The sequence below is a fragment of the Nerophis ophidion genome, linkage group LG18, assembly GCF_033978795.1.
Source record: "Nerophis ophidion isolate RoL-2023_Sa linkage group LG18, RoL_Noph_v1.0, whole genome shotgun sequence".
In the NCBI taxonomy this organism is placed as follows: domain Eukaryota; kingdom Metazoa; phylum Chordata; class Actinopteri; order Syngnathiformes; family Syngnathidae; genus Nerophis; species Nerophis ophidion.
This window is the reverse complement of record NC_084628.1, coordinates 12,555,333-12,571,110: the sequence shown is the minus strand read 5'-3', so window position 1 is coordinate 12,571,110 and position 15,778 is coordinate 12,555,333. Positions and strand designations below refer to the sequence as shown.

General features: G+C 41.1%; 1 protein-coding gene across 1 annotated transcript; it reads left to right on the top strand.

The window, feature by feature from the left end:
* The first annotated feature begins 705 nt into the window (after nucleotides 1-705).
* On the top strand, nucleotides 706-14,567 carry rbm7 (RNA binding motif protein 7). Its single transcript, XM_061878754.1, has 5 exons — nucleotides 706-923; nucleotides 1,138-1,300; nucleotides 10,467-10,533; nucleotides 10,620-10,689; nucleotides 13,873-14,567. Exons 1-5 carry the CDS (start codon nucleotides 831-833, stop codon nucleotides 14,173-14,175), a joined length of 696 nt encoding a protein of 231 aa, XP_061734738.1. The 5' UTR covers nucleotides 706-830; the 3' UTR covers nucleotides 14,176-14,567.
* Nucleotides 14,568-15,778: the final 1,211 nt, after the last annotated feature.

The following is a 15,778-nucleotide window of genomic DNA, read 5'->3' as shown; positions in this document are numbered from 1 at the left end:
CAGTGACCCCCGCAACCCCAAAAGGGAATAAGCGGTAGAAAATGGATGGATGGATGGATGGATGCCATAAAACAGAGTCCCCAACCACCGGCCCGCAGAAACATTTTTTATTCATTTTTATTTAAAAACAAACAAAAAAAAAAATATGTATATATATATATATATATATATATATATATATATATATATATATAGTTTTTTTTATTTTTATTAAATCAACATAAAAAACACAATATACACTTACAATTTTTGATAGATTTTGATAGATCCTTTTATTAGTAGATTGCACAGTTCAGTACATATTTCGTACAATTGACCACTAAATGGTAACACCCGAATAAGTTTTTCAACTTGTTTAAGTCGGGGTCCACGTTAATCAATTCATGGTAGTGCACCAACCACAAAAACCTCCCTTTTTCATGACAAAAACGTCCCTTTTTAATGACAAAGAAAACAAAAAAAAAACAAGGCTTCCCCCTCGCCCCCTTCCCACCCGGGCCGTGGGACAAATTATTAAGCGTTGACCGGTCTGCGGACACAAAAAGGTTGGGGACCACTGCCATAAAACATCAATTAATTTTAAAAATACATTTCCAGAAAATCTTATTTTGTGCCGCTAGATGGCAGCAACACCGGGTCGAAAATGGACGCAACTGCCGTAAAGCAACAAAAACCCCGCCCTTGTTTCGTTTGAATTGAAAGCATTACGACGTGTAGCTATGACGTCACGGGCCTAGCCAGGGGTTGTTTTTTTTTAATCAGAGTAAAGCTCGAGCGACCATCGACGTGGGGAAAAAAAATCTGCCGGACGTGACAAAAAATACATACAAATGGGGATCGAAGAGGAACGTGATCGAACGGTTTTTATCAGGAACTTGGATGCAAGGGTGACAGAGGAGCTCTTATTCGAGCTGTTCTTGCAGGTGATGTCTTTCGGGCTAGCGTAGCTCGGTAGCAGCAAGTGCTAACTCTTAGCGTCACCGGACGGCGTAAATAAACGCACTCAAACGCAACAGTAGAGTTATTCTCCAATTATACAAATAATATTAAGTGGCAACATGTGTATTTGTGTCAGCTAACAAGCGGTGTACATGCATTATACATGCGTATAGCCTTTTAACCAGCTTCTCTCAGCAGGCAGGACCTCTGATCAAAACAAAGATCCCCAAAGACATGGATGGCAAGCCGAAGAATTTCGGTTTCGCTGTGTACAAACACGAAGTGTCGGTGCCCTATGCCGTGCTGCTGCTTAACGGGTGGTCGTTGTTCGGGAGATCAATACATGTGCAGTTCCGCTCAGGTAAGGCTTACAAACTACAGAATGTGTTGCAGGTATGACGTCTTTAGGCTGCTCTTTTGGACATTAAACACATCACCTTGTTTTTTTCTTCCAATTGCATGTACACGTTTGTTTAATTCGGTAACAAGGTGAACGTGTTAGGACTGTAGGCAGGTGCAACTTATTAAGATGCTAATTAAGGAGCGGGAATATCTCTCTTGGCTGTGCCTTGAACGCATCACAATGGCAGAACACGGCAATATGCAGCTCTTCTCCACTCACTGACAGCGTTCAACTAGCAGCCTTAGGCCCCGTTTAAAGGCCTACTGAAACCCACTACTACCGACCACGCAGTCTGATAGTTTATATATCAATGGTGAAATATTAACATTGCAACACATGCCAATACGGCGGGTTAGTTTACTAAATTGGAATTTTAAATTTCCCGCGAAGTATCCTGTTGAAAATGTCGCGGAATGATGACGCGTGACGTCACCGGTTGTAGCGGACATGTTCTTCCAGCACCGCTCACGGCTAGAAGTCGTCTCTTTTCATCGCATAATTACACGGCATTCTGGACATCTGTGTTGCTGAATCTTTTGCAATTCTTCCAGCACCGCTCACGGCTAGAAGTAGTCTCCTTTCATCGCATAATTACACGGCATTCTGGACATCTGTGTTGCTGAATCTTTTGCAATTTGTTCAGTTAATAACGGAGACTATAAATAAGAATGCTGTGGGTGGAAAGCGGTGGATTACAGCTGCCTTTAGCAACCGAAACACAGCCGGTGTTTCCTTGTTTGTTGTGAAGCTTTAACATAGAGCGGTCAAGCGAACATGTTTCTCTACGTCAACCAAGTTTTTGGATGGGAAAATTGTGATATTAAGTCGGCTCTTACCGGAGACTTCAGTGGATTATGGGACCTCCTCCTGTAGCTGTCATTTGAACGATTCCGATTCTTTGTTTTGATTCCGATTCCTGACGATTCTCGATACCAATTCTTTCTTTAAAAAAAAAAAAAAAAGGCAGGGTCAAAAAAAAGTTTTGGATATTTTAAATGAGCTAGCTAACCTACAGTCTTTCTGAATGAAATAGTCCGACATTCTCCATCAATTTTAATTCTATCAACTTTTTATGAACTTTAGTATAAATTCCTCACAGGGCTGTTTTCAACTAGAATATAAATATCAAATCTATGAACTTGAATATAAATATTATAAATTATGAATACATTTTTACAGGGGTACACTTTCATCAATAGAGCTTTATTTTTGAAAACCTCATGAAAACACGTTTACACATAAGTGTATGATGGTGCAGGAAACCTCTTGAAAACACATTTCCACACAAGTGTATGATGCTGCAGGTACTTAAACATGTTACCGTGCTCCCACTGATGGGCTAACCTGGTGCAGAAAAGCAAATAAACAATAAGAACAACTTTCAAAACCCAGTCAAGATTAGCAGCAGGTACAGTATAAAATCAGTGACAGTTCTTGTTTAGGAAAATGACCATATCCGCCTTCTCAGGCAAGATGCGTGAGCATTCTGGACAGATAGTGTCTCCTTTCGAAGACGGGACACGCATTTATTTGTACTCCATGAACTCGGAGGTGCTTCATCATGTTCGACGTGCACCCTCCTAAGCACGAAACAGTCCTGTCGCACGTGTTACATTTCGCCGATATTTCATTTTTTTTTTGTAAAAAAAAGCCACACTGACTGACTCGCTCGGCTAGATAGGCTCGGCTATGATAACATTTCCGGCGGTGGGCGCATCTTCGTTGGTGTTCAGCGGCTTCTTCTTCCGGTTCGGCTGACTTATTTTTTTCCGGTCGGCAGACTGGGTATCGAAACTAGGAATCCAAATTTAAACTTTTGAACGATTCCGGGAAAAACCGGAAAGTTATTCCTGGTTCCAATCGATACTCGAAACCCAACTCTAATTAATAATGGAGAAGTCAAAGAAGAAAGATGTAGGTGGGAAGCGGTGTATTGCAGCTGACTTTAGCAACACAAACACAGCCGGTGTTTCCAAGTTTAGGTTCCCGAAGGTGAAGCTTTAATATGGGACAGAGCTGTCAAGCGAACATGGTCCTCTGCTTATGTCAACCGGCATGTTTCGGTGAGAAAATTGTGGTAATAGGTCGGCTCTTACCGTAGACATGAGCGGAGCTTGCGTCCTCTTGCAGCTGCGGACTCTCTTACCCCCTCCCGCCGGATACACTGGCGGTCACCACACCCGTGGCCACACTCCTCCGACCTTCAGGTACCATATGATCTCACTAAAACACTAGTAACACATTAAGCAGGTAAGGGATTTTCCAGAATTATCATAGTAAATGTGTCTAATAACATCTGAATCGCTCCCACTGCCCTCACCTTTTTTTTCTCTCTCTCTAGTCCTTCACTCTCACTCTCCTCATCCACAAATCTTTCATCCTCGCTCAAATTATTGGGGAAATCGTTGCTTGCTCGGTCCAAATCGCTCTCGCTGCTGGTGGGCATGATTGTAAACAATATGAGGATGTGAAGAGCTCCACAACACGTGACGTCACGCGCACATCGTCTGCTACTTCCGGTACAGGCAAGGCTTTTTTATTAGCGACCGAAAGTTGCAAACTTTATCGTCGATGTTCTCTACTAAATCCTTTCAGCAAAAATATGGCAATATCGCGAAATGATCAAGTATGACGCATAGAATGGACCTGCTATCCCCGTTTAAATGAGAAAATATCATTTCAGTAGGCCTTTAAGTTCATGAATCCAGATGGATCTCTTTTACAATCCCCAAAGAGGGCACTTTAAGTTGATGATTACTTCTATGTGTAGACATCTTTATTTAGAATTGAATCACTTGTTTACTTTTCAACAAGTTTTTAGTTATTTTTATGTCTTTTTTTCCAAATAGTTCAAGAAAGATCACTACAAATGAGCAATATTTTGCACTGTTACACAATTTAATAAATCAGAAACTGATAACATAGTGCTGTATTTTACTTCTTTATCTCTTTTTTGCAACCAAAAATGTATTGCTCTGATTAGGGGGTACTTGAATTAAAAAAATGTTCACAGGGGGTACATCCCTGAAAAAAGGTTGAGAACCACTGATCTAGGGTAAATCCCCCTTAACCTCATCCGTGTACACACACAACGCCACAGTTTAAGACCGCCTACGTCCGGCAGCGCATCATACTTGCCAACCCTCCCGATTTTCCCGAGGGACTCCTGAATTTCAGGATCGGGGCAACCATTCTCCCGAAATTCTCCCGATTTCCAGCCGGACAACAATATTGGGGGTGTGCCTTAAAGGCACTGCCTTTAAAATCCTCTCTCATCCGAAAAGGAGACTATTTTATGTCTCCGTTATCCATAGGTTTATCTAGAGCCCATAAAGTAGGCAGGCACGGAGCTATTTCTCAGTATGTGTTTATTCCAGCCGGCACGTTAATACACTGACACACAACATCCGGATTCCCATCACGCATTGCTTTATAACTACGGCAAATAGTAATGTCCAAAAACATAACAATAAAGACCACTTCAGATTGTTTTCTATATCTTACTTTGGCCAAAAATAGAACAAATACATTCTGAACATTTTAGAATATAAATATAGAACAAACTACCGACAGTGTTGACATTTTGATCATGGAAGGAGAGAAGAAAGTGAATGAATGTTTATAACTGAATACATTTACATATGCATAAAAAGTAGTCTACTTTTGTATTATTTTTTAAATTAATTATAGTTTATGACTTCCTTTTTCGGCTTCACGGTGGCAGAGGGGTTAGTGCGTCTGCCTCACAATACGAAGGTCCTGCAGTCCTGGGTTCAAATCCAGGCTCGGGATCTTTCTGTGTGGAGTTTGCATGTTCTCCCCGTGAATGCGTGGGTTCCCTCCGGGTACTCCGGCTTCCTCCCACTTCCCAAGACATGCACCTGGGGATAGGTTGATTGGCAACACTAAATTGCCCCTAGTGTGTGAGTGTGAATGTTGTCTGTCCATCTGTGTTGGCCCTGCGATGAGGTGGCGACTTGTCCAGGGTGTACCCCGCCTTCCGCCCGATTGTAGCTGAGATAGGCGCCAGCGCCCCCCGTGACCCCGAAAGGGAATAAGCGGTAGAAATGGATGGATGGATGGACTTCCTTTTTCCAAAACACAATATAGAATGTGAGATATAACAAGATAATGCATACATTTATCATTTGTTTTCAAAACTGTTACAAAAAAGTGGGACCCCAAAAATTTACTGCGGGATCCCATTTTTATGAGTTGATGGGGTCTCTGGGACCCCATCAAAATTCCTAACGGCAACACTGATTGGGTATTGGTGCGTGCAAAACAGCAGCAGGCGGCTGTGGCCTGCGGGCCGGTTCTAATACTAATCATATATAATCCTGGGGGCCGTAGATAATTCATTCCGGCCCGCGGGCCTTGACTTTGACACCACTGATCTACAAAGATGCAAATAATTACTATTGTGACATCCAGTGGACACATTTAGAATAGCAGTTTCTTTCATTCAATATTTTCAGGTTGATTATTATACTTAGCAAACTCATCCTGCTGTCCGGATAAAACCTGTTCGCGGGCCTGATCCAGCCCTCGGGCCGTACGTTTGTCACGTTTACTCTTAAACTGAATAAAAAATCCATAAAGACTATATTGTTTATAATGTAATCATAGTATATGATTATTTTAATAATGAAGCAAGTAACTATTTAAAAGGGTATACACTTATATCTCACTACTGTATAATTGTTTACTATTGGACTGTAATCAGAAGCTAAATAACTTTATCCTAAATAAACAATAAAATGGGACTAATTTCTGTAAGCAAAAATTGAACTGAAATAAATATTGAAAATCTAAGAGTGTATTTTTTTCCCAGTTGAAAAAACTAGGTCGGATGTTGTCTTTTTGTTTATTGCCATCCCGTGATCGCAGTATTCTCGTTTGTTTATCCATGTTGATTGGCTAATAATGCACATTTGATTTGAAGCTCGACATTTTTGTCATATTTTTTATCTTTCTAATTTGTGTTACTTTGCAGCGAGTAGGGAGACTGTCCCACGTGCCTCCTGTGTTTGTAAAGCTAGCGCCCTGCTCTCCACACACCGGCAAGACAAATATTGTGAATGACAAAAAAGAGGGGTCACTGTGTTCAGTTAAATCTACTCATAAATAAACACACTTAGGCGCTTAGAGCGATGCAAAGTGCGAAACCTCTTTCTCCCTGTTTGAAGCGAGAAACAAACAAACGCATAGCTCAGAAATTCTGATTGGTGATCATGCCTGTCACTCATATGTCGGTGACGGCGTAGAGCATGGGTGTCAAACTCTGGCCCGTGGGCCAAATTTGGCCCGCCGTGTAATTTCATTTGGCCCTTGAGGCAATAATAAATTAACATTAGAGTTGGCCTGCCGGTATTACACAGTGGCAGTGCCGCTGTATCACCGTATTCAACGCTAATTTTCATATTTGCCAACCCTCCCGAAAATCTCCCGGGGCAACCATTCTTCCGAATTTCCACCCGGACAACAATATTGGGGGCGTGCCTTACAGGTACTGCTTTTAGCATCCTCTACAACCTGTCGTCACGTCCGCTTTTCCTCCATACAAACAGCGTGCCGGCCCAGTCACGTAGTATATGCGGCTTCTACACACACACACACACAAGTGAATGCAAGTCATACTTGGTCAACAGCCATACAGGTCACACTGAGGGTGGCGGTATAAACAACTTTAACACTGTTACACCACACTGGGAACCCATACCAAACAAGAATGACAAACACATTTCGGGAGAACCTCCGCACCGTATCACAACAGAACGAATACCCAGAATCCCTTGCAGCACTAACTCTTCCGGTACGCTACAATATACACCCCCCGTACCAACAAAACTTGATTTTGCGTGTCACTATGAAGTTATATAAGCCTTGCTTGTTTAATATTCAATGCAAAACTAGTTTTGGGTCCCTATTAAAGGGCTATTACGAGGGTTACGTAATAGTCCTAATTAACACTTTGATGTCGATTAATCGTGCAGCCCTACCAAGCAGTAATTTCAATAATTAAACTTCCATGCATTAAATCTGATTTCTCAAATTTGGGTCAAAATAAGCATGCTACAACAAAACACCTTAATCTGATCGTGTTTGGCTTTTGAAAAGTCTGAGAAAAACACCTCAATTATGCGATCGAAAACGTTTGCAATTTTTTTGATTACGTGCCTACCATACAGCAATATGCTGACAGTCCCTCACGACTTAACTGGACGCTGGATTGTTGATATGGATACATCCCAGGGGTTTACAAAGACCGCCTGTCGGAAAATCTGATGACAATTTAATTCATATTTTGCTTAAATACAAGGTTGTACTAAAACTAATAAACACATTGCCATAGCCTCCACAGTATGTAAAACTATGGATAGAGTGTTGGTTGATATATTGTTGAACAAAGTGGTGAACTCTATAGTTTGCCTCTAAGAAGTAATGGGGTACAACCATCTGTCAGGAGAGCATAAGTACCGTCTGCCCAAAGAGTAGTGTCCTTTCACCTTTGCTCTTTTCCCTTTTTTAAGGAATTTGCACTTCCAATAACAATTTTAAACTGAAGCCTTAGTTGGCTTGCTTAATGAATTGGACTCTACTGATGAGGCCTGATATCTTGCCCATACTAAGGCTCTTGAAGGCCAGTTTATAATGAATGTGTGGAAAACAATGGACTTTGTTTGCTTTACACAAAAAATGACAATCAAACCAGTTTCACTTGATGGCTTTTTGAAACTGTGGAGAAATGTACATATCTAATAAATCTTTGATAGTCATCTGAGCTTCTCTGAAAACAGATGTTATCTCCAACAAATGTTCACAGCGACCTAGTCTCCTAAGAAGATTAAGGTGTTTCGGTGTCGATGCTGCAGATGTGAGAGCCTCTGTTTTGTGCACATACAGAAACTCAAAACATTTGAATATTGTGCAAAGGTTTATTTAGTCCAGCAATTAGATTTGGAAGGTGAAACTAATATATGACATGGGCTCATAACATGCAACTCAAGATATTTCAAGACTTCTTTTGATATACTTTTAATGATTGCGGCTTACAGCCTATAAAAAACTTACAAAAGAATGTCCCAGAAATGTGGATTTTCGAAAATTGTACACATTGATCATCAAAATTTTAACAAATACAAGCTTGACATATTTCACTTTGTATGCAATGAGTTTATAAACATATTAGTTTTGCATTTGAACTTGAATTGCAATAAAATCAATAGTGTTTACACAGTATTCAATTTTACCTGTAGAGTATTATGACATTTCATCTGATCCATAATCAACCACTTTGTACTTCAACTCAGGGTTCATAACCTTTTTGACCCCGTGGCCCAACTTTTCCATTACAGAGGGGCCTGGGGCCTATTCAAATATTAACTCTGAAGTCGTACGCTTACTCTTGATTTCAATTGGATTCAATTATATTTGTGTATATAAAAGTATTTGGCCACCCATCCCAATGATCAGAATCAAGTGTCCTAATCACTTGGCCCGGCCACAGGTTTATAAAATCAAGCACTGAGGCATGGAGACTGTTTCTACAAACATTTGTGAAAGAATGGGCAGCGCTCGGGAGCTCAGTGATTTCCAGCGTGGATGCCAGCTGTGCAACAAATCCAGTCGTGAAATTTCCTCCCTCCTAAATATTCCAAAGTCAACTGTCTGCTTTATTATAAGAAAATGAAAGAGTTTGGAAACAACAGCAACTCAGCCACGAAGTAATTAATATGCCACGTAAACTGACAGAGAAGGTTCAGCGGATGCTAAAGCGCATAGTGCAAAGAGGTCACCGACTTTCTGGACAGTCAGTAGCTACAGAGCTCCAAACTTCATGTGACCTTCCACTTAGGAATTAGGAATGGGATGGCACTTCAAGTTCATATGTGAGTCAAGGCCAGTGGGCAAATACTTTTGGCAATGTCGTGTATGTGTGTATGTGCGTTTCTTAAATCTTTCAATAAAAAATAAAGTGCTAATGAAAGTATAGCTTCCCCACTTTAGTAATTTTTCCGCTTAAGGAACTTCCGACTTTAGCTCCTGACTTCTTTTTTTGTTTGATATTGTCATTACTGCAACAAGTGGTGGAGAAGTGTATTACAAATGAGTACTACTGCGGCCCTTACGGACCACAGCTGATAAAACAGAGGGCGCGTGCGGCCCAACAGTGGGCCAGGGCCTCCTATGGTTAAGAAACATTTTTTTTTGCTTTACAGGTGAGTATAGTAACGTGATACATGGTTAGGGTTGGGTATCGTTTGAATTCGAACAATTCCGATTCTTTGTTTCGATTCCGATTCCTGACGATTCTCGATTACGATTCTTTTAAAAAGCAGGGTCAAAAAAAAGTTTTGGATATTTTAAATGAGCTAGCTAACCTACAGTCTTTCTGAACGAAATATTGTTTTACTTACCGGATTCGGACTGCAGTGCAGTCACCGAGGTGCTAGGCTGGGCGTCGGAGCCGGAGCCAGAGGCAGAGGAGGACGGTCGGTGCTAAAGGGTCGAAGACGGAACACCCATTTATTTATTTGTACTCCATGAACTCGGAGGTGCTTCATCATGTTTGACGTGCACCCTCCTAAGCACGAAACAGTCTTGTCGCACGTGTTACATTTCGCCGATATTTCATTTTTTTTTGTAAAATAAAGCCACACTTTCGACCGCCGACGCCCGCTATCCATGCTTGACTGACTCGCTCGGCTACATAGGCTCGTCTATGCTAACACTTCCGGCGATGGGCGCTTCTTCGTTGGTGTTCAGTGGCTTATTCTTCCGGTCGGCAGACTTTTTTTTTTTTTTTTTTCCGGTCGGCGGACTGGGTATCGAAACTAGGAATCGAAATTTTAACTTTTGAACGATTCCGGGAGAATCGAAAAGTTAGTCCTGGTTCCGATCGATACTCGATACCCAACCCTATACATGGTGAATCATAAAGGTCATTACTGCCGCCTAGTGTACAATTGGTGGTACAGCGTTTATTCAGGTGGACAATGAGAACAGGTGTGGCCTCTATTTGAGGATATACAGTGACACTAGTATGGATCTGCAATAGAATATGAAGTACAGGATGATCGTAGTTATTAATACAATTCTATATATTTTTGCCCCTTCTCAGGTAGCAGTCATAGCAATAGTACGGGAAATTCAAGTCCGACAAGTACCCCAAATCCCCACGGCGTGAGGTGAGACTATCTTTTTAAAGGGTCACAGTCCCACCTTTTGTGTGTGTCCAAGGTAAAAAAGTATTTGGCTGTGTTTGTTCTTCCAGGATGCCACCCCAGTTCACCTCTCCAGCAAGGTCCTTTTTGTCTCCTGACAATCTGCAGAAGCATGCCATGGTAATGACCCTTTTGTCCCATATATAGTATTTTTAGACTATTCTAATGTAATGGAAGTGTCTTAACCAAAATCTAGCCTTGATGCTGGAATTGACCGTTTAAAAGTGCTTTAAGTAAGCCCCGTCTCTATAGCTTTGTTGCCAATGAGCTGTGTCTGACATGGTGTGTGGCTCAAAGAAGTGTTGGGCACTTTATCCATGTTTTTACATGTACACTAACTTTGCTGCGCTTGTCCAACACAATACATGCTTTATATGACAACACCAGCACACAATTTTCCGTTTTTATGCATTCTAACTCGTAAATGTTATAGCAAGAGTCGGCTAACAATGGAGCTAATGTGATTCGATTTAGCGCTCTAAAAACCTCCACCGTTTTAGGTACATGTTGTAAGTATATAGTAATGTAGTAATATTTATAATATTTCGCTCATTCTAAGCATGGTGGCATATTAGTTTCACAGACACATCACAACATGCGCTGTTTCCTTCCTCATCATTAACAACGGTAACTACTACTAAGTTATGCAGAATTTATGAGTGCCATCGACGACTATTTTGGGACAAATGATGATCCAGAACCTTATAATTTTGAGCCTGAATATACAGAGGATGAGCTACAGGTTTTAGAAGCTGATTTCTAAGTAGATCCACCAAGTATCACTATTTCTAAATGCTAAACACGACACAAACTACGAACACAATAAATAATCACTTACCGTACAATGTCTGCTCTCACTGGGATGACTAGTAATGTGATATATATATGTTCCCCGTTGGATAAAGAATTCATCATAATCCCCAATCAGGTATTGGGAAAAAAAAGGGTGGCAAACGAGCGTCTTTTCGGGTCTTTCTTGCAATCTGCGGGAGTAAATTGGTTGTCAAAGTTGACCAATTTATTGGTTTATAGCCACATCCAGGTGAGAGGCGTGATTTATATATAATCCAAAATTAACTTTCACCAACTCAAAGGGCGATGCAGCAGCTCACCGGCTCAGTACGTCAATAGCTGCATAAGCTAGTTAGCTCTCTGTGATCACGGCGCCCGCTAAAAGTAGTTCCTCTTCTTCTGCGTTAGTGCTTATAGTAACGATATCGCTAATACTGTACTTGGTTAATATTCAGGTCACGACAGGTACATATGGTGTTGTTGACACTTTGTGGATGTTTTTATGGTTGTTTTTGTTAGCCACCTCATACTTGCCATATATTACAAAGAAGAATGCATAAAAAGTGTTTGTTTCACATAATAAATGTGAATCCTAGACAAAATGTAAAAAACAATTCCATTACCCTATGTGAGCTCCAGTGCTAACATTAGTCACATTTTAACAGCAAGGTTAGCCTATTTGCTGAAAAACAAAATGATCAAACCAAAGCTCCTATCCCCCCTCTGTAGTTGACTGACGCATAGTTGACAAGGCTCAATGCTTTAATTTTAGGATGTGTGGTGAAGCCTGTTTTATATTTTTCCACACTGTAAAAGTTTGTCTTGCTAGGAGTAATAGTGTGCGACACGGACAAACATGTAAATCTCGTAGTAGGTCATTTTTTAGGGCTGTCAAATATAACAAGATATTGCATGTGATTAATCACACAATTTGTTTTGGTTGCGCATGCTCCTTTATCGGGCTTCACGGTGGCAGAGGGGTTAGTGCGTCTGCCTCACAATACGAAGTTCCTGCAGTCCTGGGTTCAAATCCAGGCTCGGGAACTTTCTGTGTGGAGTTTGCATGTTCTCCCCGTGAATGCGTGGGTTCCCTCCGGGTACTCCGGCTTCCTCCCACTTCCAAAAACATCCACCTGGGGATAGGTTGATTGGCAACACTAAATTGGCCCTAGTGTGTGAATGTGAGTGTGAATGTTGTCTGTCTATCTGTGTTGGCCCTGCGATGAGGTGGCGACTTGTCCAGGGTGTACCCCGCCTTCCGCCCGATTGTAGCTGAGATAGGCGCCAGCGCTCCCCGCGACCCCAAAAGGGAATAAGCGGTAGAAAATGGATGGATGCTCCTTTATCTTAACCACAGTTAAAGACCTGAAAACAGTCTCAGGTTGTTAAACAGTCAGTAATCAGGTCAATGCAAACGGGTGTTAGATTTTGCTTCAAAATACACCCCAATGTTTTTGAGGCAGCAGTAACCAAGAAAGCTATTGGGAGAGACAAGTGGTAGAAAAAATGGATGGATGGATATAAATTATATTATATTTTTCTTAAAATTAAATGTATATACACACAGACGAAAATAAGGCTGATTTTGCTTATGTTTTCTTTTTATATATCAAGCTTATATTTTATATACAAAACAGACAATAAAAGAAAAAAACTAAAGTTTTGTTAGTACCAGCCCTTCTTTAAGGTCGAAAACTATTTTTTTAATCCAAACAAAGGTGTTCACCTTTTTTCTTTCTTATCCTCTTCGGATTTTGTTGGTTTAGCTTCCATTGTCGTCTGTCTATGGAATGGTGTTGACATACTTGCTCCTCCTGTAGTTCTTTCAAATGACGTAAAAATGCTACCGCAAAAGTAGTTACATCAACCGCAGCCTAGACGCACATTTATGATATGAACCACAGATATGTTTAAGTTGAAGCAATTAAAATATGCAATTAAGGCAAGCATAGGAGTACTTTTTTTTTAACCTTTATTTACCTTGGAAAGTCCCATTGAAATTGTTCTCAAAAGTGGAGCAAGCAAGTGATGAAGACGAACTTTAAAGACACATTAACCTTTAAAGAGTCTATTCTATATTATAACAAGGGGTATCTATGGTGTCTGAAAAAGTCGAAAATTCAATCATTTGAAATAAAGGCCTTTAAAATGTCTTTAAAGTTTATCAAAATCTCATAGAACGTCTTAAATATGACAATGAAAGGTCTTAACATTTTAATAATATTAGGTCGGGTCAGGACCAAAGTCAAAAGGAGCAGTGTTTGTAAACATTGTAGTGAAAGTGAACTGAACGATTATTAAAAAGTCTTGGTACTTGGTACAAGCCTGAGTGAAAATATGCTAAAATGCCACATACACCTGCACAGCTGTATGGGGATCAACTAGTCCTTTTCTTTGTTCACTATGGTCTTTTAAAAGTATTAAATGTGACTTGTTGAAACTTGAAGAAAACCTTAATCGGGGATGTTTTTGAATAACTATTTTCTATGAAATGTCTTTTTCGGTTCCAAGATGAACATGATGAGTCAGCAGCTGGACGACTTCTCTTCCAAGCAGAGGCACCTGCCTGCAGGGGGCGGAGGCAACTTCAGGCAGCACGAAGGCAACCCCAGCTGGCCCTACCCATCCCAGACCAACAGCTGCAGTAGAAACCAGCGCTACCCGGACGACCCGGGCAACCATCAGCAGCACAGGAACAACTACCTGCAGCAGCAGAGTTCCTGGGGGGGCGGCAGCCGTCAGGGCGGCAACAGGCATTACGACGACCGGGGCGGTAACCGTGATTACCAAGATAGTAGGTGGAGACGGTACTGATGCAAAGAAATCACCCCGAAAAAAAAGACTTCTTTATGTGATCACTTGGACATTTTCTAGCATACTCAGGTTGTTTTCTACATGACCCCAGAAGGGTTATTAGCATCTTAACATTTTTTTTTTTTGCTTTACTTTTACAGTGTTTTTAAATTTATACTTAACCAGGCCAAGGACAACAATGTTAGACAAAAAAGAGCCTTTTGGTCTGCTTTTTTATCAACTATTTAATTGGTGCGCAGAGTAGCTACGTAATGTTCAGGTATAAAAAAATGTATATCTACCAGCACCACATTTTTCCTCTAAAAATCTTTAATTTTTAAATCTTGGTTTTGTAAGACCACTTTGGAATGTTTTAACTGACCATTATGATTATAAAAGATCTTTTGACTTAACGCTTGCATCCTGTTTCATCCCGGCGCAAACCATTGTGCGGACGCGTGTGCCACATGTCCTCGTGTGCACCTATAAATGTCCCGCTGTGTAACTAATACGCTTGTGCTGCGGGTTAGGAAGTAATCTACAGGTGGCGCCACGCATATCCATTCAATGAAGTCCAATTACCACGGTAACATAATAGCCGCCGCCACATGATCAGCTCCTACATGTGACCTTTCTATTTAGGATGTTTTCAAGGCTTGACGCGGATTTGTCACCCACTCTGTTCTAGTCGACGCGTTGCAATTATGTGGAGGTGTTTCTTGTTACCCAAACATGGCCGCAGTTAAGTCCCCCCATGCACCTCCTTCCTATTCCGGGACAATCCTCCTAGAATAGGAATGACTTTGATCCGCATCTCATGTTGCTCTCATTCCCTCAGCATCCCTGCCCAGGTGTCTCCGTGACAAAGTGATGATCCAAACCCGTAGCGTCTAACACTATGAGGTCATAAACTGGACCCTTCCAGGAAAGCTCAAATCCATCCTGTAAAGCTGCATTTACACTAACCATGTTTATTTATGATATTAACATTTCCTCTTTGTGTTTTCAGAATTGTACCCAAGCCGGATCCAGTGCTTAATCAGTTCTATCCTTTGCAGGGTGTAAGGAGGAAGGCTCTCCCGCTTTATTGTTATTATTATCATTATTATGACAAGTGTGCATGTGGTGGCATTACTCCTTTAATTGCTTGATCTGCTTGGCGTCTCCTGCTGCTCTGGAGCAGCCGTGCAGATAAGACCGCCTGCTCGTTTCGGTAGCTGCTGGATCCACTTCCATGCACACCCCAGCCCCTACCCTCAATGACCCGAACACACGCCCTGCCCCAAAACTCCCACAGCACACGCACACACGACCAAAATCTGATGAAAATACATTTACTGTTTAATCTTAAATAGTTTGATGCTGATGAATTGAGTCTTAGTCTCAATTTGCAGTGGATATCATGAGATTGTTGCAGGCGTACAACTTTTTGCAGTGTACAATTCTTGACTGAACCCCTTTTGTTGACTTGCAGTACAGTAATTTGATCATAGACTGCTTTTTCATTTCACTTCAGCAATCAGTATAATATAAATGAAAAAAATATTGTTGAATGTAATTGTTCGAGAGTTGTGTACAACTCTCCCACCTCCACACACACACACACACACACACTTATCAAACG

Coding starts and splice junctions, on each gene's coding strand:
- rbm7 (XM_061878754.1), top strand. CDS start 831: ATGGGGATCGAAGAGGAACGTGATCGAACGGTTTTTATCAGGAACTTG. Junction 924..1,137: donor TATTCGAGCTGTTCTTGCAG/GTGATGTCTTTC, acceptor TTCTCTCAGCAG/GCAGGACCTCTGATCAAAAC. Junction 10,690..13,872: donor ATCTGCAGAAGCATGCCATG/GTAATGACCCTT, acceptor TTCGGTTCCAAG/ATGAACATGATGAGTCAGCA.